General features: G+C 35.8%; 1 protein-coding gene across 18 annotated transcripts in view; it reads left to right on the top strand.

Moving 5' to 3' along the window:
- The window catches only part of ABI3BP (ABI family member 3 binding protein), a 262,547-nt gene that overhangs the window by 113,292 nt on the left and 124,777 nt on the right, over positions 1-24,478 (top strand). For 16 of the 18 annotated variants that reach the window (XM_060297984.1, XM_060297992.1, XM_060297983.1 and 13 more), the window contains 7 exons: positions 927-1,108; positions 1,660-1,715; positions 11,292-11,340; positions 12,287-12,358; positions 12,932-13,024; positions 20,880-20,957; positions 22,820-22,894. In XM_060297984.1, the coding sequence (XP_060153967.1) occupies positions 927-1,108; positions 1,660-1,715; positions 11,292-11,340; positions 12,287-12,358; positions 12,932-13,024; positions 20,880-20,957; positions 22,820-22,894 (605 nt within the window). The remainder of the gene's footprint in view (positions 1-926; positions 1,109-1,659; positions 1,716-11,291; positions 11,341-12,286; positions 12,359-12,931; positions 13,025-20,879; positions 20,958-22,819; positions 22,895-24,478) is intronic. The other 2 variants (XM_060297993.1, XM_060297987.1) reach the window with 1 other exon arrangement.

Below are 24,478 nucleotides of genomic sequence, written 5' to 3'. Positions count from 1 at the left end.
AGGAGTTTTTCCTGCTTTTCTGGTTCTGCCACTAGTAAAAATCACTAGCTGGATGACATTGGGCGAGTTAAGAGATCTTTCTGAAACATGGTTTTCACATTTGTAAAGTAGGATTAATGATTTCTACCACTTAAGATGTTTTTGTGACAATTAAATGAGATAATATATATAAAACCTACCATGTGTTAAAGATAATATATATAAACCTACCATGAGATAATATATATAAAACCTACCATGTGCAAAAAAAATAGTGAGGATTATTAGTACCTTGTGATATATATGTCTGAATATTATGAAGCCCTAAGCAAATATGTAACAGTGATCTTGAATTTGCATTGTTCGATTTTTCTCATTGTACTCTCAGCCTGACTATTGGTGTTGATGCCTTTTTTAATAGTAAGAAAATTTCACCCTTGAAATAAAGTCCTGGATGCATTAGAGTGCATCAGGTTCCTCTCTTACAAAATTGAACGGTATTACCTCTAATGTGCCTTCTATGGTGTTAAACGATATTACCTCTAATGTACCTTCCATGGGCTTAAACCCATACAGTTATGAAATTATAATATTAAATATTTATAAATATATGCCTATGTTCTTCTCTATGCATAATTAGAAAAAAAATGAATGTCTAGTGTTTTCCAACTTTCAATTTGGAAAGTATCAGATAATAGAATTGAGAGATCTGGAATTCTGTTAGACCATGACTGTGCTGTTACCTAGTCCCCTAACTTGCAATTAGAAATTAAAAACTTAAGCACGCACGGAGAAACTGTTTTTATGTTCTCTGAAAATTAAAAAAAATCTAAACAGAAGCCAATGTGAAATCTTGAGAGTAGGTGGGAGTCTATGGTGTATTAAGAAACTGGAAGTACATTCTGAATCTCCCTGTGGTTTTATAGCATATTTTGGTTATTCAACAGATTTTATACAATTCGCTATAGAGAAAAGGATAAGGAAAAGAAATGGATTTTTCAACTCTGTCCGGCCACTGAAACAATTGTGGAAAATCTAAAGCCTGACACAGTTTATGAATTCGGAGTGAAAGACAATGTAGAAGGTGGAATTTGGAGTAAGATTTTTAATCACAAGACTATTGTTGGAAGTAAGTACCTAGAACTATTTAAGTGAGCTTTCTGTAATATTTTTTCCTAATTATCAAATTTTAAATTATTTTATTAGTTGTATAATAGGAAATGAGTTAATTCTCATTATCCATATTTATGAAAATACAAAAGTAAACAGAATTTCAACATTGATATTTCAGAATCTTTTTTATAGTGAGTGTTTTTTTAAAAAAATGGTAAACTAATATTTGACAGTAGCAATCGTTGATAACAATTTATTTGGCCATTGTCATATTTTAAATCAATCTCTGACCTATGAACACTGAGCCAAAAATCGATAACATGTACAAATGCTAAGTTAAAAAGCTGGGTCAGTGGAATTGAACGTGCAAAGACTTTATGGGGCTGGGCTTGCTTCCTATCATCCCTTGTTTCGAACATCATTGGAATCAGTGTTTGAAATGAGAGCAAATAAAATAATATGCCCAAGTTAGAGCAGAACTTGTAGTTGTCTTCATAATGACTAGTAAGAATTGATTTAGGGAAAAGAAGAATGAAAAGAATGTCATTTTCCTCTTGTTTTTGTCAGGTAAAAACAAAGTAAATGGGAAAATCCAAAGTACCTATGACCAAGTCCACACAGTGGTATGTACCAGCTTATTTTCAAGAATGTTCTTTTAAAAATGTGTCTGCATTATACTTTCATTTAAATAAGGGAGTAGTCCTATTATGAGGTACTGAAGCTGGATTAACTGCCTAGCTATAGGGTTTTGGGTCAAGTACATAATGTTTTAGGAATTAGTTTCTTTCTCAGAAAATGGAGGTGGAAGCATGAAACCAGATTATCTCTAATTTGTTTAAAGCTCTAAAATTCTGATATTCTGTATAGTTATCTAGTATTTCAGTATTCCAGGTATTTTGAGATTATTCTTATTATCTTCTGTCCTGTGGGTTGTTTTTTACTATAACATGTTTCAAGAGTGAATAAGTACATGCACTACTTAACCCTGCGATTGTTCAAATCTTTCCTCTATTTTCTATCATTTCCTACTTAAAAGAGCCAACCCTTTTCAAAATGATGAAGCAACTGGTTTGGTTTTGTAACATGCCCAGCTTCTATTCAGTGCAGTAAATGTTTGTATATTTTATGGGCCCAGCATTTTCCCCGTCTAGAACTCTTTTCTCTCTCACCTTAGGAGCTCAGTCCCTTGTTCTCCTCTTTCCCTCCACTTTTCAAAATCTGTTCTCAGGAAGCATTATATCAGTTCCATACTACCTGTTATAAATGTAAGCCATTGTTAGAACCATCACAAAGACACTTGCCATTGAAATCACATGCCTAATTATAAAGTAAAGAACATTACGTCATAGAGCAGGTAGAGAAGGCACTTTGGTGAGAAGAGGGGAATTTGATGCTGGCTTTGGTCTATGTATTGGGAGTATCCAGCCAGGGAAATATTCTACAGTCAAGTGAACATGCAAAGACTCTATTCAGGGTTGCAAATTTGTTCTTTTCAATGTGTGCACGATGTATGTGGATAGATGGTTTTTTATGTCTATTGAATAGTCCACAGAATAACCCACTGTTCATGTAGCCCAGTGGGGGGAAAATGGTAGTACATACCTCAGTGAATAAAAATATGCAAGATTCTTTTCATTGACAGAAAATGCGTTTGGATAAAATAGAACTGAGAATTACTGCTGATAAAGGAAATGTTTCTTTGGTTTGAACTGGCAGAAAAGTGTGTATATTGGAAAATTATTGTCATGATTATTAAATTATTGTGACTGCCCAGGAAAGTATTTTGATATATTTAAAATCAAAATATAAGAAAGGAGATTGTAGGTAAATTCTGAGGCCTGGATTGATTGATTCATTTATTTTCTTTCTCTCTTGCCTCCATCTCTTCTCTCTCTCTCTCTTTCTCTGTTTGGTTTTGACTATTTTTCTAATTATCTGATATTTAAAGATTTATAATGTATAAAAATGAGAAAAGAAAAATTAACAAAATTACCTATAACACTGCCAAATAAAGACCAGTAGAAAACCATTTATGGTCTACTGTTAAAACTTTAGAACATTGTATTTTTTTTCAAGCATGTTTTCATTATAAAATTAAAATCATGCTATATGTGCAATTTTATATCTCATTCTTTTCACTTAGCCAAAATATGACCTAGCATAGTTCATGTCATTAAGTACTTTTCATATACATAGTTTCAATTGCTGCGTATTACATAATCTAAGTACACTATCAGCTACTCAATCTGTTTCCAATTTGTAGGCATTTAAGTTATTTCTAACAGTTTAATTATAAGTCATATTATGGTGAACATTTATGATCATAAATCTTTGTTCACATTTCTGATTGTTTCCTTAAAGTAGATGCTTAGAAGAGGAATTAACAGTTTAGAGTTTTAACATTTTTTCAAACTTTCTAATATGTTTGGTCAACTTTCTTTCCAGAAAGGTTTTACCAATTTACAATCTTATTGGCAATGGATCAGAGTTATCTTTCTGTAGTACCCTGATTTGCAACATTATGTATTTCCATCCCTAAAATTTTGGCTAGTATAATAGTATAAAATGGTTTTTAAATTTCTATTTCTGATTGCTGATAAAGCAGCACTTTCTTCACTTATTTATTAGCCACTTGTATTTTCCATTTAATGACCTTTAGTTTCAGTTCTTTGTTTATTGGGCATCTCATGGTTTTTTTTATTGAATAGTTTAAAGACTTTAAAGAGCAAAGACTCTTTGAGATATCATCTAGAAACATTATTTGCACATTCGTTATCAATTTTCTTTATGGGAATTTGTGAAATAGGCAAGTCTTAATTTGCTTAATCAACTTATTTGTCTTTTCCATTGTCATATCTCCAATTGCCTTATATTTTAGAAAGCCCTTCCCTATCCAGAGATCAGATAAATATTTCTCTCTTTTTCTTGTCTTATAAGTGGTTTGATTTTGTAGTAATTAAACTCTAACCTATGTGGATTTTATTTTGCTATATTATATGTAGTAAGTTCCTATATTGATGAGGTTATATATTTTCCCAAATAATTAACCAATTGGCTTAACACCAAGTATTGAATTCTGCCGTTCCCTAAGGTCCCTTTGTCTTTGTCTCTCTTAAATCCAATCACAGGGAATAGAGTTGCTCTTCCATGCTCTTCTAGAACAATCCTCGCTGTTGTTGTGAGTGGTTTCCTAGGAAGCACATCTTATCTCCATCCTCTTGGCTGTCCTGCTTTATCTTACATGTGACTCGATGTCGTTTCTTTCATTCCTTCTTCTCAGCAATCACATCTCAATAATTTGTATTTCTTTTGGCAGAATATTTCATTTAGGGTGAGTTACTCAGCAAGATTGGGAAAGATGATTGACAGTTTATTTCCAAAAAATTTAATTTATTTTCCACATCATAAATAGCCATGGCAAGAAGGTCCAGTTAGAAACTTCCTGCACCTATGACACAGAGCCAGATATTTTATCACTTCAAGCTGTGAGGCAGATTACCCCAAACTCCAGCCAGCTCTAACGAGCTGTGCTCTGAAACTCTTGGGTATTTCCAAAGGAAAAGTCGGATTAACTGAAAAGATATTTTAAGGCTTCTCTGTGAGCCTTTCTTCATTGTTACCTTCTAGATAGCAGAAAAAATGTTTCCCAAACTGCCGTCTGTGCATTTGGGTAGCTCTGGAACATGGGAAAGTTGAAAAGGAACCAGCTGGGATAGACTTTGACCATCTTATATAATCATTTAGAATTGATTCTGAAAGTTGATTTGATACTTCAGAGGTATATTTTAATATTTTAAGTCGATATCAATCCAATGTTTACCCATCTCTTCTCTGAGACTGATCTTAGAAGGCAGTATTTCAAGAGATATTAAATTAATTCCAGAGTTTTAAGTAAAAGATACATTGAAAAATGTTTTTATTCATATATGCATGCTTATACCTAAAACTTAAATGCAGCAGAAACTCCTTCACACCTTCTGAAAAGAGATTGGAAATGTGAAAAACAATTTGAATGTGAGGCGATCCATTTTTAACAGATAAATAATATTTAGATTAAAAATTTGAATGTTAAATACAGCCCCATCTTAAGCATCTTGTTACATTATATATTGTAATTCATGTATCTAAGCATGTGTTCTGCAGGCAAGTCCCAGTACACTTGTGCCAGAGGGCACTTAGCAGGGGTCTCTTCTGATAGGTTAGTGCCTTCCTTCTACTGCTTGTTAAATACTTTCAATATCATCCCTGCCTACACCTCTAGAAAAATCAGAGAAAAGATGTATGCATAAACAATAACCCTGATTCTTCCCATATAAGTTGTATCACTTGAGATCCATGTAACTGCAGAAGAAAAAACAGATGATAATTTTGCTATTTTCTTCACAGTGAGAAGCAAGAACACTCTTTTTATCAAGGTGAAACCTAGTGTTTACTGTTAGATTCTTCTAAAAAATTTTATTGGATTATAGTTGATTTACAATGTTGTGTTAGTTTCAGGTGTACAGCAAAGTGATTCAGTTATACATATACATATATTCATTCTTTTTCAGATTCTTTTCTCATGTAGGTTATCACAGAATATTGAGTAGAGTTCCCTGTGCTATACAGTAGGTCCTTATTGGTTATCTATCTTATATATAGTAGTGTGTGTATGTTCATCCCAAGCTCCTGATTTATTCCTCCCCATCACATTTCCCCTTTGGTAACCATAAGTTTGTTTTCAATATCTGTAAGTCTTTCTGTTTTGTAAATAAGTTCATTAGGTTTTTTTTTTTTTTAAAGTGTAAACTGTTTTTTGTGTTTTTTTTTAATTTATTTATTTATTTTTGGCTGTGTTGGGTCTTCGTTTCTGTGCGAGGGCTTTCTCTAGTTGCGGTGAGCATGGGCCACTCTTCATCGCGGTGCACGGGCCTCTCACTGTCGCAGCCTCTCTTCTTGCGGAGCACAGGCTCCAGACGCGCAGGCTCAGTTGTGGCTCACGGGCCTAGTTGCTCCGTGGCATGTGGGATCTTCCCAGACCAGGGCTCGAACCTGTGTCCCCTGCATTGGCAGGCAGACTCTCAACCACTGTGCCACCAGGGAAGCCCCATTAGGTTTTATTATATAAAAAAAATAAAGGAATGATGTCTAAAAGGACCTAACTTTAATACATTCTCTCTATATTTTAAAAACACTTAGTTATCTAACTAGTTCACTAACCAAACAATAAATTTTTGAAGTATGTAGCATTTATTAACAGATATTTTAAAATATAAGTTTAATTATTTAATTAATCCAAATCTCCTTAGAATAAGTGTTCCCCTAAAATATGACATCTATTTTCACCCTTCCATTTTTTTCCATCAGAGATCCACCTACCTTTTTAAAAAGCCATTTCAGTCATTGGCAGAAAGAGAAGTGGTACCGATTTTTAAAGTGTAACAGTTAGCAAATGAGTGAATAGGGAAAAATACAGTGTGGTCCCCACCCGCACCCTAAGATTGTATGCAGTGAGTACATCAGGTGTCCTTCCATTCTTAGCAATCATCGTCCTAAGCAGAAACTTGAAAATTTTATGTCTAGACCACTGATATCACCAAAGGTGTATGTCTGATTCCTCCCTAGCTGACTGGAAATATGGAGACTTTCGCAAGAAGGATGTTAGATTCACTTTTAGTCAGATGTTAGATTGAATCAGTATATTTCATAACTTTCATCAGGACATCCAAAAAATGAATTAAAACCAGAATGTAACATGCCCAAGTTTTTCTCATGTTGTTTAGCTCTTGAGTCTAAAGAGCTGAAATTTGATTTTGAGCAACCCTTAGCCACTCCCCAAATGGACAGTTCCTCTTTATCTCAGGGCCTAAGAATAAAGTTAAATCTACAATGGATATGCTGCCGCCACAAAAATATCAAATGGACAAACCTGTAAAGAGTACCTTGCAAAGAACAGCACCCTGATGTTACCACTACTTTTATTAAAGCTAATTTTCAAAATATAATATCGGGAGGAAGGTAGTGTAATGCAGGGTGAATCCAAAGTCTTTCATGTGGCTACTGCTGCTGTGGTTATTTCTAGATGAGTGTAGGTTTTCCCTAACCAGAACTGGAAAGCAAGCTGGACTGGCCCTCAGGGGTATTGCCTTTTACCGCTTCAGCATCCTCTCCCCATTGAATCTGACCAACTGGATACTCAGCCACAGTGTCCCCAGAAAAATGGTAAAAATGATTTCCCTTAGCCAGTCACCCTGCTCAGGATATAGCACAACCTGGGTTCTTAAGGAATAGAATTTCTCAAAACTGAAAAAAATAATTAATCCCTTAAATGGTAGGAGGGAAATATGCTCACTTCCTGACATACAATAAACATTTAAAAAATAATTGCTGAAGGGTGGGATGAGAGCTGAGGAAGGAAGTGGTGATGGTGGTTTGCGGCAGGAATGGGGTCAGCAAGCAGCAGAGAAAAGAGAGCCAGGGAGGAAATGGCCTAAGAAAGAAAACTGGTACCAGGGTGGTGTCCGTGGGGAGCAGTAGCACTGTGCTGAGACCACCCCAGCAAAACTGTCGCAGCATCTTGTGGGATGTGGGACTTTCACTACCTCGCTTCCCACCCCGACACCCGACACCAGCTACACTGAGACTTCTATACACGTTGATAGATGCTCATAACAGCAAACCTGTGACTGTAAGGAAAGGTTACTGGTAACTTTATAAACAACATCATACATGAAACAGTTCAATTGAAATTGAGCTGTAATTGGTTACATACTGTTAACTTGGAAATTATCATAATATTTTATTATGTTTAGTAAGTCCAGGTTACAGATGTTTCCCTACATTTTTATAAAAAGACACAGGGAAAGAATTCATAGTGTGGATTTCTTACTGGGAATTTTAGAGCCTTCAGCATTAAACACTTTGGGCAGAAGGATTTTCCTGATGCCCTTGACCTAGAGATTATCATACTAAGTGAAGTGAGCCAGACAAAGACAAATATCCTATGATATCATTTATGTGTGGAATCTAAAAAAAACGATGCAAATGAACTTCTATACAAAACAGAAATAGACCCACCGACATAGAACATAAATTTATGGTTACCAAAGGGGGAAGGGGAGGGGAGAGATAAATTAGGAGGTTGGAATTAACATATACATATTACTATGTATAAAATAGATAACCAACAAGGACCTGTAGCACACAGGGAATTATACTCAATGTTACGTAATAACCTGTAAGGGAAAAGAATCTGAAAAAGAAAATATATATATATATATACACACATGTATATATGCACATATATGTATACATTCTTATATATATATAATCTGAATCACTTTGCTGTACACCTAAAACTAACACAACATAAATCAACTATATTTCAACTAAAAAAAAAAACCCTACTTACAGAGAGGGAGCTAGTACTTGCTCATTAGTCTTGGCGCATCTTTGGATTGTAGATTGGGCAAGAGAATAATTATAGGTCTAGAAAGAACTTGATTCTGCAGCTAAATGGTTTCCTTGTTTTTTGGCAGCACACGCTGCCCATATAGTCATGTCATCGTCTTAACAGAACACTGGTCTGTACCCATATAAGAACTCGAACAGACACTGTGTTCCATTCATGCCAAGAGTGGAATATTTTCCACTTGTTTTTGTCAAAAACTTGTTTAAAACAAATCATCCACAGGGAAGGAAATAAGAATTGCAATAATGCCGTTCAAAAGCAATCAGCACATCAACCCATAGGCGTTTCTGCTATAACGTGATGTGTCTCTGAAAAACTTCACGCTCTGCCAAGTATACACTACATGGCAGGACTCACTGGGCAAACAGAGGATCAGCCATTCAACAGTCTTTGGAACGGTAGACACAGTTTTGTCGAACGTGATTATTAGCACCGGGAAGGACACTGCGGCTCCGCGGGCTAGCATCCCCTGTGGAACCGGAGGTTGCCGCAGCAGGGGTTAAATGCTCAGGAATGATAGAGGCCACGTGTGGCAACCCTTTCGCTGAAGCAGCACAGGTGGACGTAAGGTGGACACACCAGTGCAGGGCCGTGGGCCTGCCTGTCCCTCTCTGGGGAAGGGTCCTGTGAGCAGGTACACTTATTTAATTTTCTTATGGTAAATCCAGAGGTCTTCTGCCAGTGTGACCTCAAAACTGACTTTTTTTTTTTTTCTACTGATGGTTATACTTGCATTCCTGCTATTCCCCTCCCCTTGCCTGGGAAAAGTTGTGTATAAATTATATTTACATCATTCCTCTATTGACCAAGAGTGTATGAGCTATGCAGTACAGAAGCATATATAGTAGCTAAAAAGACTGCTGGTTAAAATAGCTTTTCCTAGTTATAAATGTAATTCACCCTTGTAAGGAACTTGGAAAATATAGAAAGGTACACAAAATAAAATATGAGATTATAAGAAATAACTACTGTTAAAAAAAAAAAGCTATCTCCTTCTGGTCTTTTGTCTATACATATTCGTTATACAGTTACGTTATACTATGAATATAAATTTGTGTCCTTTGTATTTATACTGTACATATTTCCCACTTTAGTAAATAGATGTCAGAAATTTGAACCATAATTTATTTAACAAAACCTCTGCTTTGGAATGATGAGGTTGTTTCACATTGTGGTAATAAACACCCTTACACGTAAATGATGCCTGTATCTTTGATCACTTCCTTAGGCTAGACTGCTAAGTAGGAAATTACTGGGTGTTTTAGTCCATCAGGGCTGTTATAACAAAAATACCACAGACTGGGTGGCTTAAACGGTCAATTATTTCTCACAGTTCTGGAGCCTGTGAAGTCCAAGATCAAGGCACTGGAAGATTTGATGACTTGGGGAGAACTCACTTCTGGCTCACAGACAACCATCTCACATGGTGGAAGGGTGGAGGGAGTTCTCTGGCATAAGAGCACTAATCCCATTCAAGAGGGTGGAACCCTCATGAGTTATTTACTTCCCAAAGGCCCCACCTCCAAATACCATCACATTGGGGATTAAGTTTCAACACGTGAATTTTGGGGGGATACAAGCTTTCAGTCTATAGTGCTGGGCCAATATACAATACAAGAAGTATAGATACTTTTTAAAAATAGTCTGATAAAAGTAAACTTTTATTTTTTTGTGTTTTTTAAACATAAGGACTTTACTACAAGAAGAAAAATAGCCAACAGTAAATGTGGTATTGTGGCACTTCTTTATTATGGGCATATCGTTTATTAGAATGGGAACGTGTTAGCAAGTCTCTTCTGTTCACAACTGTAAACACCTATGTGGTTAAGTACCTCATTCAGCATATCCTGGATTGTCAGCAGATCTAGTACATGGAGTATCTATACCATGCATACAGGCTAAATCAAGCATCAAAAAATGCATGTCATGCTTACGCCTTTACCTCAATCTAATTCTCTGTATATTTGCTGCCCTTCTCTTGTCCTGTTCTGTGTCTCTCCCATGGCCGTCTTATCCCTGGCTCACAATCTCCAGTGATGACTCCACTGTAAAGTTAACACTAAATGTGCCCCTAGGTCAAGCCACTCTATGGCATCAAAACTTCCTGTGGGACGTCTGAGGCAACTTGGAAGAAGGGAGAATGCACAGTCCTCTGGGACCTGCCCTTCCAATTTTGAGGTCCTCTGGGCATGAATATGTACAGAATAGTTAAAAGTACAGGCTTTGGAAGTAGCAATGTCTGGATCTGAGTCCCAGCTCTGCCTTCATGGACAAGGAAATACGTGGCGTCAGGAGTTCACGGCAGTTGTATCTGAAGGAGCAGGGCGGCAGTGGGGCATACTCAGACAATTGATGTTGATTGGTTTTAAAAGAATATGTAGCTTGAAATCTTTTTTTGAGAGGAAACGTAAAGACAGAATTTGGCTGGTTCGCCTCTCAAATGAAGTGAAAATAAACTAGTATTCAATTCAGAGGATTTAATTTCTTTCCATTGCAGTTTCTAAGTAAATTAAACTAATGGGAGTTTTGAAGAAACTGCTTCTGTCAAATCTTTGGACACTTATGGGGAAAACCAAGTGAGCACAATAAAATAGAGGCAGATATATGTACTAAAGATCTTTTCAGCAGCTGTTAAACCTGTGTCATGGGGAACTTCACTAAAGACAAGGTGTGCTTCCAGTTTTTTTTACTTATTTATTTTTTTAAGTTAACAGTAACTCAAAAGCTGACTCTCTTCCTCTCTTTTCAGCCAGCATATGTCCCAAAAAAGCTAATCCCAGTAACAATCATCAAGCAAGGTAATTTGTATGCCTCTGCTCTGGATATGTGTTTAGAACTATTTTAATATACTTTTTAAACTGAGATAATTAAACATAGCACATAGTTTTTCAATTTTTCTGATTATTTTCCAGAAAAAATTTGAAGAAATCAGTCTAGTAAATTAGAAGTTGACAGATAATTTTGACTCTTGTACTGTTAGGCCAGGTCTTGGCAAAGCACATTGGCTGGACAACCAGGGACAGAGCAACCCTAACAAGCATTAAGTTTTAAAATCCAATTAAATATATGTGGCTTTCTTCAGGATTAAGATAGCTTACATGTAGAAAATCATTAATAGGATATTTGGATTAATGAAATGATAATTATGATATAGAGGTCACTTTAAGGAAAGTAAAGAAATCCAGGTTTTAAGAGTTATGTTTTATTTCAGCCTCCACTCATTTTTGTTTTGACTTTCAGTTTTTCAAATTATTTAAATGACTCCATTATTTCCAGAAAGTTTCTTGGTGGAAGAGATTGAGCACTTAAAATAGTTATTCATTTTAAGGAAACACAATGTCCCAAGAGTATTCTCAAAACAGTGTCAGTCAGTATTGGAATTATCCAAAGATTCTTTGCTCTGAAAATGTACATTTCCTAAATCTCTTTATTTACTGAGTCAGTCTTTGCCTCATTTTGTGCTAGTTCTTTAACTTGGGTAGGCTGCCGAGAGTAGAGCTGAGAAAGGAAATTTTTAGCTAATTAGAATGGAACACTTTCATTGCTTAAAGGCACAGGAATTAAGATAAGATGTGCCTTCTAGACCTTTCGTTGCCTGTGTAGCCAGCCCAATGAGTTCCTTTCTGTTAATTAAAAAGTTAGATCAGGGTTTCTCCAGTGCAGATGGTGTCATGTTATTAGCTTCTTTCTGCTTCCTGACTATTTTTTTTCCATTCACACTGTTATCTTTTGGTATTTCAACAGTGATTCAGAATGTTACTCACAGGGCCTCAACTAAATCCCCAGAAAAGACTCCCTATGGAGGAACAATACTGGGTGAGTCTATCTTGAAATCTACACCTACATTAGTCAAGTCAGGCTCTTTTTTTTGATAATAAGGCCTTATGGAATTTTGCACTGTGAGCAGGTCTGTTAAATTGATGTTGGTTCATTTACCTTCAGTATTTAGCATCCTGGCTTGTGACCATTCCAGGCTAGGATCCAAGAGATGCTACCTCTATCCTAGTGTGTTAGAGAAACAACTCTAGCTTGTGCCTATTGGGCATGATGGCTCCCCTCCTGCCTACCCCACAGGGCTGTTGCTGTTATGAGGGAGTCTTTGTCATATTGAATTACTCTCTTAAAAGTTGTTATTAATAATGGTGTTTGTTCACACATTTTAAGCAACCATTTTACAATTTTTGAGTCTATGGATTAAAAGCCAGAATATTTGGTGGTTCAGTTCTGAATATGAAAAAGATTCTGCATAAAAGTTACTGTCATATTTTTTCCAACATTTTAAAGTTTGGGTTAAAATTGACTAAGCAAAATAAGCACAAAACTTCATGGTTTCTAATGCTCTGAACTTTGTGATGGGATGCATTTTCTTTTACTTCTGTTTTCTTTCAGTCCACCTTGTTATTCCAGGTCTTAATGAAACCACCATAAAACTTCCTACCTCCATAATGTTTGAGATTTCGGATGCAATCAAGACACAGTTAGGTAAGCAGCAAAGATCTATATGTGAACTTTGCAGGGACAGTACTAGCAGTGATATTCCTAGGATATCCAAGGGATCTAGCAAATGAGCTGTTTGGGGATCTCAAAGTAAAAACTAAGGAACAGGCACGTGCACTGTTGATGGGAATATAAAATGGTACAATTGCTGTGGAAAACAGTATGACGATTCCTCAAAAAATTAAAAGTAGAATTACCATATGATCCAGCAATTCCACTGCTGGGTATATAACCAAAAGAACTGGGTGGGGAAAAGGTCTTAAAGAGATATTTGTACACTCATATTCATAGTAGCATTATTCACAATATCTAAAATGTGGAAACAATCCAAGTATCCATCAACAGATGAATTGATAAACAAAATGTGGTATATATATACAATGAAAGATTATTCTGCCTTAAAAAGGAAGGAAATTCTCACATTTGCTATAGTATAAATGGACCTTGAGGACATAATGCTAAGTGTAATAAGCCAATCACAAAAGACAAAATGACTGTGTGATTCCACTTATATGATGTACCTAGAGTAGTCAGATTCATAGAGACAGAAAGTAGAATGGTGGCTGCCAGAGACTGGAGAAGGAGGAAAATGGGGAATTAGTGTTTAATGGTATGGAGTTTCAGTTTTACAAGATAAGGAGAGTTCTGGAGATGCATGGTGGTGATGGTTGCACAACATTATGAATGTATTTAATACTACTGAACTGTACACTTGAAAAATGATTGAGATTGTAAATTTTTTGTTATGTATCTTTTACCACGATAAAAAAAATTGGAAAAAAAGTAAAGGGTAGATAGGATGGAGTGTTGGAGTTATTCATATAAATCACATTCTATAGGGAAATAGTTATTTTATATTTATATTTATGAAAGAAAAGTGAATGATCAAATTAACCAAAATATACACATTTATACAGGTATAATTTTCAAATGGAGTCATTGTTATAAATTACACTTATTATACTATACTATCAAGGGGCCACTAGAGGTCTTCAGTGGTAACTGAGGTAAGGGTCAGGTCTGTTAGAATTATTATTTACTTTGAGATTGATACTGCTTCCTACTTCTAGAAAGCACCTGATATGATTTTAGTGTTTAAAAAACATAAAACATAACAATTTGGGGAAAAAAGCAGCAAAATTCTGTAAAAGGAGTCCAGGAAACAATTGGGGTGGCCAGTGGGCTAAGCTAGTTGCTGCATCTGAGTATCACATTAGTCTGAATTCTCTCTGTAGCAGAGGATCTCACCCTTGATGAAGCATCGGAAGCCGTGGCGGGCTTGTTACACCCAGGCTGCTGGGCTCACCCCCAGGATACTGATTCCGTGGGTCTAGGGTGGGGCCTGAGAATTTGCATTTGTACCCAGTACTCAGGTGATACTGGTGCTGCTGGTCTGGAATCCACACTTTGAGAACCACCCCTGTAAAGTCTCTGGAGAATGTCTTGGGCCACTGATAAATATGGAAGAAGGTGGCATGATGTGGTGGAAATTGAACAAGACTTAAAAATGTAGAATATTTTTCTTGAACTAGGCAATGGCTAAGAACTTCAGCACTTATATACTTGAATCTTCACATTTTATGGGTGTGGAAACAGGCCCAAGCCCCTGTTTGGCAACATTTATTCAACAAATATTTATTAAGCATTACTCGGGGCCAGAACTGCAAGTGGCTCGGGACATAATTGTGATTTACACAGGCATGGGACCCACCACACAGGAACCTCAGACTTAATTTCTCCTCCCTCATTGAAGGTCTGACCTGTTTGCTTGTTTGATGTTAAGCAATCAGATTGTAACAGTTCTAAAAGGTAAACCTTACGTTCTCCTTAGCTGTTAGTTTGAGAACTTCCTGGAAGAAGGAGGAGCAAAGCCTTAATAAGTGGGTAGAAAAGCATAATTAGTGGACTTAGAATTTTGGAAAAATTTTCAAAATCTATGCATCACCATTTTATTAAGATATGAACATATTTTCCCATAAATCTTTGTGATTTTGTGCAGTTGTTACATTTTTACTGTAAAACATTCATACCTGTTAGTCCTATGGTGAGTTACTTCCAAGAATGTAGACAAGTGATTCTAGGCTTTATTTCTTTAATTTGTGCATCAGACTTGATCACCTCCTGTTTATCTGTAAACCCTGAGACTCAACTCTACATCATCTAAATGCTGTGCTAAAAGCCAGGAAGCTTCCATATGAAATTCCCTGAGTGAACCTGTGTTTAGAACCAGAGCTCAGGACTCTTGCACTCACCTGTTCTCTGCCCAGAGCCTATTAATACTTAGCCCCGTGCCTGGGAAAGACTTGCTTGTTCTTCTTTCTCGAGATAGTTGCTTTAGGTGTAAGGATAGGTTGTTTATTTGAGATTTTTCTTGTCTCTTGAGGTAAGATTGTATTGCTATAAACTTCCCTCTTAGAACATCTTTTGTTGTGTCCCATAGGTTTTGGATCATCGTGCTTTCATTTCCATTTGTCGCTAGGTATTTTTTGATTTCTTCTTTATTTCTTCAGTGATCCACTGGTTATTTAGTAACATTGTTTAGCCTCCATGTGTTTGTGTTTTTTACAGTTTTTTTTTTCCTGTAATTGATTTTTAATCTCCTAGCGCTATGGTCAGAAAAGATGCTTGATATGATTTCAATTTTCTTGAATTTACTGAGGTTTGATTTGTGACCCAAGATTTGATCTATCCTGGAGAATGTTCTGTGTGCACTTGAGAAGAAAATGTATTCTGCTGCTTTCAGATGGAATGTCCTATAAATATCAATTAAGTCTATCTTTTACAATGTATCATTTAAGCCTTGTGTTTCCTTATTAATTTATTGTCTGGATGATCTGTCCATTGGTGTAATTGGGGTGTTAAATTCCCCACTATTATTGTGTTACTGTCAATTTCGCCTTTCATGGCTGTTAGCATTTGCCTTATATACTGAGGTGCTCCTATGTTGGGTGCATATATATTTACAATTGTTATATCTTCTTGGATTGTTCCCTTGATTGTTATGTAGTGTCCTTCCTTGTCTCTTGTAACAGCCTTTATTTTAAAGTCTATTTTGTCTGATATGAGTATTGCTACTCCAGCTTTCTGTTGATTTCCATTTGTGTGGAATACCTTTCTCCATCCCCTCACTTTCAGTCTGTATGTGTCCCTGGGTCTGAAGTGTGTCTGAAGTGGGTCTCTTGTAGACAGCATATATATGGGTCTTGTTTTCGTATCCATTTGGCCAGTCTGTGTCTTTTGGTTGAAGCATTTAATCCAATTACATTTATGGTTATTATCAATATGTGTATTCCTATTGCCATTTTCTTAATTGTTTTGGGTTTGTTTATGTAGGTCTTTTTTCTTCCCTTCCTTTTTTCTTCTCTTGTGGTTTGATGACCATATTAGTGTTGTATTTGGGTAGGTTTTTCTTCTTTGTGTGTTTATCTATTGTAGTTTTTTGGTTTGCATTTCCCATGAGGTTTTGATAAAACAGTCTATATATATACAAGGTTGTTTTAAGTTGCTGGTCTCTTAATTTCAAATGCAATTCTGATTTCCTGCATTTTGTACTCTCCTCACGGTTGCTGGTTTTGATATCATGTTTGCTTATGAATTCCTGCTTTTACTGTATGTTTGTCTTTACCAGTGAGCTTTCCTATTTGTGATTTTCTTGTTTCTAGTTTTGGCCTCTTGGGAAAGAGTTGTTCAGAAGGAGAAGAAAAGGAAGGAGCTGGCCAGTCTCTTACTGATTTGGTCCCTAATCTGTTCATCAGAATTCAAAAACCAGGATTTGTGAAGGAGACCGAAAATGAGCAGAGTTTTTCCCACACCACTGCTCTCACTTTTTTTTTTTTTTGGAGTGTAGTTGATTTACAGTGTTGTGTTAGTTTCAGGTATGCAGCATAGTGAATTAGTTATACATATATGTATATGTCCACTCATTTTTAGATTCTTTTTCCATATAGGCCATTACAGAGTACTGAGTAGAGTTCCCTGTGCTATACAGTATGTTCTTATTAGTTATCTATTTTATATATAGTAGTGTGTATTTGTCAATCCCAGTCTCCCAATTTATCCCTCCACCTCCCTTATCCCCTGGTAACCATAAGTTTGTTTTCTACATCTGTGACTCTACTAGTGTTTTGTAAATAAGTTCATTTGTACCCTTTTTTAGATCCACATATAAGCAATATCATATGATATTTGTCTTTCTGTGTCTGACTTATGTCACTCAGTATGACAGTCTCTAGGTCCATCCACATTGCTGCACATGGCATTATTTTGTTCTTTTTTATGGCTGAGTAATATTCCATTGTATATATATACCACATTTTCTTTATCCATTCCTCTGTTGATGGACATTTAGGTTGCTTCCATGTCGTGGCTATTGTAAATAGTGCTGCAGTGAACATTGGGGTGCCTGTATCTTTTCGAATTCTGTTTTTCTCCATGTATATGCCTAGGAGTGGGATTGCTGGGTCATATGGTAGTTCTACTTTTAGTTCTTTAAGGGACCTCCATATTGTTCTCAATAGTGGCTGTACCAATTTACATTCCCACCATCAGTGTAGTAGGGTTCCCTTTACTCCACACCCTCTCCAGCACTTATTGTTTGTAAATTTTTTGACGATGGCCATTCTGACAGGTGTGACTGATAGCTCATTGTAGTTTTAATTTGCATTTCTCTAATAATTAGTGATGTCAAGCATCATTTCATGTGCTTTTTGGCCATCTGTATGTCATCTTTCAAGAAATGTCACTGTTGAACTGAAATGTGTTTTGTTCCTTAGTTCTTGGTTTTAAGGACTATTTCCTAAATTTTTTGTTTTGTTTTGTTTTTCCAAAGTTCCACCTGCTATCTTAATATCAGTTCAAGCTTTTCATTTTCTTTAATTTAGAGAATTAAACAGTTGATTTTTTGGTTTGCTTTGCTTTTTGCTTTTGTTATTCTGATACGAATCACTGAAACTTCAGGATTAAGTGTGATTTTAATGAAGACAAATTAAAATGCAGATAGTATATGTATTTTAAAACTTATTTCTAGGGAAGCACCTATCTTAAATTGAATACATGGTGAATTTCTTACACATTGAAGAGACTGATAGGCAGTATGTTTGAAGATGTCCAGTAAACCCACTGAATGTACCATTTTAGACTATGTTACAAACTACATTTTAGATTTACTGGTTTTTATGAAGAGTGTGAGCATAAACAGTTCTTTATACCAATGAAGGAGAAATAAACTTTCCTGAAGTTATTTACCACTGCAATTCAGAAAAGTCCTGTACAAGAGGATAAATCCTAAAAATAATATTCTCATTCCAGCAGGACCCAATGTGGGACATCAAGAAATTAATAACTTTTGTTCTAAGAACACATGGTATGAATAATGAGAGAAATAAACAAGAAAGCTAGTAATACACACACCTCCTGGGGACATGAAAAGGGTTTGCCAAAGCCAAGACTTAGCCTGCCAATAATGAAAGGAAACAACTGTGTTGAAAAACAGTAAGAAGAATCAGAGAGGAAAAGGAATTTCCTGGGGTTTAGGCTATGTTCTAATGGCATTTTACTCTGCTGTTGCCAAGACCAGTTGTACATAGATAGTGTAGGTGAATGCTCATGGCTTGATAGGAGTCACAGAGAGTCCCCATTCAAGTTCTTTCCCTTCAATCAATTTCTCTCACACCCGAAGAGCCATGTTTAGAAATACGGTATGCCTCTATAAGGAATTAGTGATGGGTAGAGAATACAAATACCTCTTGGGAAGGTAGTTTACTGTTTTTCTTCATTAGCAGCCTAATTTTAGGTTAATGGTATTACCCTGTAAGAGCATGCATAAGGAGCTAAAGCAAAGCAATTCAGAGCATTGCCTGAAAGTCTAGAATCTGGAGGTTAAAATAAATAAATAATTTTTTAAAATAAATAAATACACAGTCCTAGTCAGCCAGGGAAACACCAAGAGTGTAGGATATTACACAGGAGGGAAAGGATTAGGAAAAATAATCCTGAAGGAGAAGAGGACACTGAAAAAGAAGAGATCGTTGAAAAAAATTACATTAAAAAAAAATCTTCCTGTGGTACATGCTGAAAATAACAGGACTAGAGCTCATCAAAATTTGTAATCTGAACAGTTTTTCCTGTGCTAACACTCACAGTGGTTCTAAACCAAAGCTGTGACTACAAAAGAAGAAGGAAAAAAAATGTTGATGAGATTTAGAAATCTAAAAAATAGAATTTATCATAAAATTTTACTGGATCTGTTTATTTTTTTAGTTATTCCAGAAAGAGTCCCTTCTCTTTATGTCCTGCTAAATTAATTTGAACAATGGTATTAAACATTTCTGTTGTACAAACATGCTGTACAGCTTCATGAGCACAGCAATTCAGAACACACACTTGACTGATAGCTATGGCAAGTACACTAGCACTTGTGACGCCTATTTCTAGCATCTCAAATCACTCCTGAAAATCATAAGCTCAAGGAATCTATCATATAGTTTCATAATACAGATTGAAAATTGATTTGCTTCCATGATCTTTGTGAAAGGGATGACTTTATAATTGTCTTTAAGTCCATCAGAAGTAAATGAATATTTTGTGCCCATGTTAACTGAAAAGAAGAAAATGGTCTTTACAACAGTGATGTGAACTATAGGAAGAAGTTACAAAATTTACATCCTCAAAGAACTTTGAGAGAACAGATTAGATCAGTAGTTCTCAACAGAGGTCAATTTTGTCCCCTCCCCAGGATATTTGGCAGTGTCTGGAGACATTTTTGGTTGTCACAGCTGTGGAAGGGTGGAATCCAGTGAGTAAAGGCCAGTGATGCTGCTAAATATCCTACATTTCACAGGAAAACCCCATAAAAAAAATTGTCCAGCCCAAAATGTCAGTAGTGCCAAAGCTGAGAAACCCAAGAAGTTCCTTACAGCCTTAGGACTCTTAAAAAATCCCATCTGATTATAATCAGTTCAAGGAGACATGATCAGGGTATCTCAAAGATGAATGAATTCTTTCATGCCACTAGACTGTTTCAAAATATTATAAGTAGGTCATTGATTCAGTGTGCTAAATAACTGAATCAAGTTAATCCTAAGTGCATTTTGGAGAATATGGAGAATATCTTAATCATTGGGCAATTCTGGTACAGAAATGTACTTTCTTTGAAAAGGAATACCTAAATTTTAGAAGAAAGTTTCCTGAATAATTGTCAGAAGAGAAAAGAAATAGAATAAAAAACCAGACTTCATTTTTTTACACTGAATTCCCACACAGACCCAAAGAAAATATCTATGTTAACATGAGGTTCAAATAAATAACTGTTGGTATTTTTTCCTAACCACAAATATCTTCAAATAACTTAGTCTCCTATGTGTGTTATTCATGTTTTTCTAAAACTTTAGAGCCATAGCCTATTATATTTTTTACCATGCATAATAACAGATAATTTCTATTCATTGATTTTTAAAAAAAAAAATTAGGAGTAATTGAATATAAAATTCCAGGGAGCATTTGATATGCCTTACAACCTGTGCCTTCAAGAAACTCTGTTTGTGAGTCAGAATGACTTGAGAGCTATCCAAGTACTGGGTTGTGATTTTTTTCCTCATTCCAGTGCCAACTTAGATCTTAAAGAATTACCTAGGGTTAATGAGAAAGAATTCTGAAGACTGTCACTACTAATACTAGTCCCTGGTAGAAATGCACAATAAATTTATTGACTGCCTGGTGGGAAGGGATAAGAGCAGAATAGATTTCTTGAAATAGTCTGTTGCTTGATTGTTTTGAGGGAATTATATTTGGATACTCTATTATGAGGAAGTGAGATAAATTGTTTATTTTCTGAATTTTTTAGCTAAGAATGAAACCTTGGCACTGCCTGCTGAATCTAAAACACCAGAGATAGAAAAAATCCCAGCACAGCCCGTAACAGGTAATGAGATCCCTACGTTATTAACTTTGAGAAAATAAATAATGTATTTTCAAGTAGTAACTGATTGACAAGCCTGTATTTTTTTTTCAGTGAAGAGCCAGTAGGAAATTCATTTTGATCATAAGCACACAACAGTAGGAGATTCTGGGTCTTTAATGTTTGGAAAAACAGCAGATGCAAATGAACCATTGAATTCTATAACTGATATGTAATATGGAAGATGTATTTTTCACTTTAAGTGAAAGTTGTTACTGCAACATTCTGAAATATTTTTATACTAAGATGTAACACCATGGTTTGGGTGCTTTCCTTTTATAAGAAGACACGAGAGCATTTTTTCATTTCTTCACTTTCACAAGTGATTGGTTTAGCAAAATGCCATTATCCCTCATAAATCCATAGTTTAATATCTATGAAAATACCTTGGAATCATTTAGTAACAATGTCTCTTGAAGATTAACAATGCTCATGTAGAAAATACCTAATAGTTCAGTAAAAATCCTTTAAAGAATAAATGCAGTACGCATTTTCCCCAGTTTATCAACCATTACTAACAAACATTCAGCACGTCTTATGTGAATGAACTGCCCAAGTCCAGCCCACTGGGGACATGTTATTCTCTGAACTACAGAGTTTTTGCCAGAGCAATACCACTTCATCCAGAGCTCTGTGAAACAAATATCTGGCAAGAATTCCTCCAAATCTACATTTAGCAAAGTAACTCCAATCTAAAGTGAATTTCTTAACCCATAAAATTGCCATAAATTGAAATATCAGTGATATTTACCTTGTACTAAACTCTTGGACTCCTAACTAGTCCAGAGAAAATAAAAATTGGTGGGGAAATAAAATGGCTTGATTTCAAGAAACCTATTCAAGTAGAAATATTTCTGACAGAGTAAGAAGTACTTGGTCCTACCTAAAGGTGAGAAATGGACCTTCCATCCCCCACCTTCATGGGAGTTGGAGCAAGGGTAGACTCTGATGCTGGAATAAGCTATTTGAATGAAATTCCTAGGTAGTTTTCTGATTTCAATATAATTAGCCAATACCAAGAAAAGCATTCCCAACTACACTTCTTCTCTTGGCATAGTATCTGGTGGGAGAGTCAACAGAGTTCTTAGCTCTCTGCCAAACCTTCCTCAGGATTTTCCACTTCAGAAACACTTAGGCAAACACCATAATTCATTATTCAGTGTCACTGTGTTTATTTCATATCCTTACCCTACAAAATTCTGGAATTGTCTAGCTCACAATTCATTCCAAATCTCAGTGATCCTGGTTCTTATTCCTCAAAAACTATTTACCTGAAGGTCATCTTTACCTTTGATCTAGCACTTGAAACAACCCTGTGACTGAGCATTTGAATCCTCATAATTTCAGCCCAGTTCCAAGCTTTGCATGTTGACTACAGTTTGGAAGAGAGAAGTCTTTAAAATGTAATAGTTCTAAATAAATCTTTTTGACCTGGGTCATTATGTTATCTGCCCATTTATTAACTTGTTTAATAAATATTTATCATGTGCTTGCTTACTATATCGCAGACTTTGTGCTAAGAAAAAAGGGCAGACCCAAGAAAAAAGGGCAGACCCAAAATTATGATTAAACTGATAAATGCTTCCATGGGGGTCAATTCCACGTGCTTTTTGGAACACATGGAAAGTGGACAAACCCAGAAAGGAAGGGTTGGGAGGAGGTGTCAGTTCAGACACAAGCCAGGGAGCCCTTAACATAATTAACTTGAAAAGAATTAGTCCGTATAAGTGTCAGTTCTAATTCTAAAAGGCAACAAAAGTGCCTTATGGTCTTGAGTTGTTTCATCATTTATCTTAATTTGTAAAGTCATCTTTTTTACCTTCCAGTGACTCCTGAATCAGTTCCAAGAACCACTAAACCCACTGTGTCTAGTGCGTTAGACATTTCAGAAACAATACCGGGTAATTCTAAGAACTTTTTTTCTTAAAAAAAAAAAAAAAAAAGACCCAACCGTCATACAAAAGTAACCCCAATGCCTTGGCTTCCCATCCTCCCCACTTTCTTTCCTACCTTACTGGCAGTAGTTCATCTTCTGTTTCTCAGACCAATTCCATTAAAGTGTTAACGACATACCTTGATCCTGATGACTAATATTCTAGGCAGCTCTGGTTGCTATATGCTAACTGTACACCCTTTTTACCAGTCTCTTGGGAGGTATAGAAAAACAATGCCAACCTTTTAACCTACAAAGCTTGGAGGAGTGAGAGTCTTGACTATGTCTGTGCTTTCCATTTCAGTTGGCTTTTCCAAGTCTTGTGTGTACTAAACTTAAGGAGAATCCCCCGAAGTGACATGCCTTTTACTAAGAATTTCATGTCATGCAAGTTAGCTGCTTCTTGGCCCAAGAGAATCTAACCTGCTTTATTCTCTTCTCCAAAAAAAAAAAAGAGCAGCATGTACGTATTTTGTTCTGTACTTGTGATGTTGATCTTCCATGCCACACCATGGCCATTTGAATGTATACCTTCAAATTATAACTATGTAAAACTTTTTCCAGGGAAAGCCAGCTATTTCTATGAAAGGCATCAGCTGCCCAGTGCACCCTCTGTTATGAGCATGCCTCACATGACATGGTTAAGCCACAACGTCAAATCCCGACTCAGGGAGTTTCTAACTGAATTCTTCTTTATTGCAGTTCTTAGGGGAAGGACCCCCCGAAACACCGCAAACTATTTTAATACCTAGGTTTGAATTGCCACTGAGCACTCTAGGTAAAAATTATTAAACACTGCAGCTTATTATTACCTTGGAGATATTATGCATGCTTGAAAGAAGTCCTTAGGCTAATTCATTCAAATTTATCTCCTCACAGAAAAAAAGGGACACATGGCTTATAGAACAGTAAACTCTCCAATACCAAGCCCTTAAATGTTATAAATTCTTTATTTTATAATCTAGGATCCTAAAGAGTCTTTCTCTATGACAAATCCTTTGGTAATTTTTCTTGGGGGTAGTCATATTTTGATATTATATTTGATTCTTTTAATTCAACATTATTGTGTCACTGAATAAATTATTTTCTATATTTTTCCTAAATATCTTTTTACTCAACTGTTTCTCTTGAAAGAGAAGATATATTTATGATATTTCTGCAGACTGCTTCTTAGAATCCTTAGAATTTACCTGCAATATCAAAAAAGTTGTTGGGGGAGCTTAAATATAAAGTCACATAGTTACTGAAATTCTATTTTTAAAAACTATTGGACAGACATTTTCTAGTTCATATGTGTTTGGTGCTTGACTTGAGTTTAAACTTAATATATCTGGGAACACATACGCAGAGCTGAAGAAATTAGGACACTAGTTTAATAAGTGTGAAAGAAAGAACCCAAACTCCTCAAATGCAGTGGCTTTATTATACAAAATAGAAAAAGAAGCTGTCTTATATTATCCATCATTGAAACACAGGAGTAAGAAATATATACTAGTAACAGTCCCTTACCTTACCTGAGTAATTTGCATTTGTGTGTTTGTTTTTGAAGCTT

This window comes from Globicephala melas, chromosome 4, assembly GCF_963455315.2.
Source record: "Globicephala melas chromosome 4, mGloMel1.2, whole genome shotgun sequence".
Classification (NCBI taxonomy): domain Eukaryota; kingdom Metazoa; phylum Chordata; class Mammalia; order Artiodactyla; family Delphinidae; genus Globicephala; species Globicephala melas.
The sequence above is the reverse complement of the archived record's forward strand: the minus strand, read 5'-3'. Positions and strand labels throughout refer to the sequence as shown.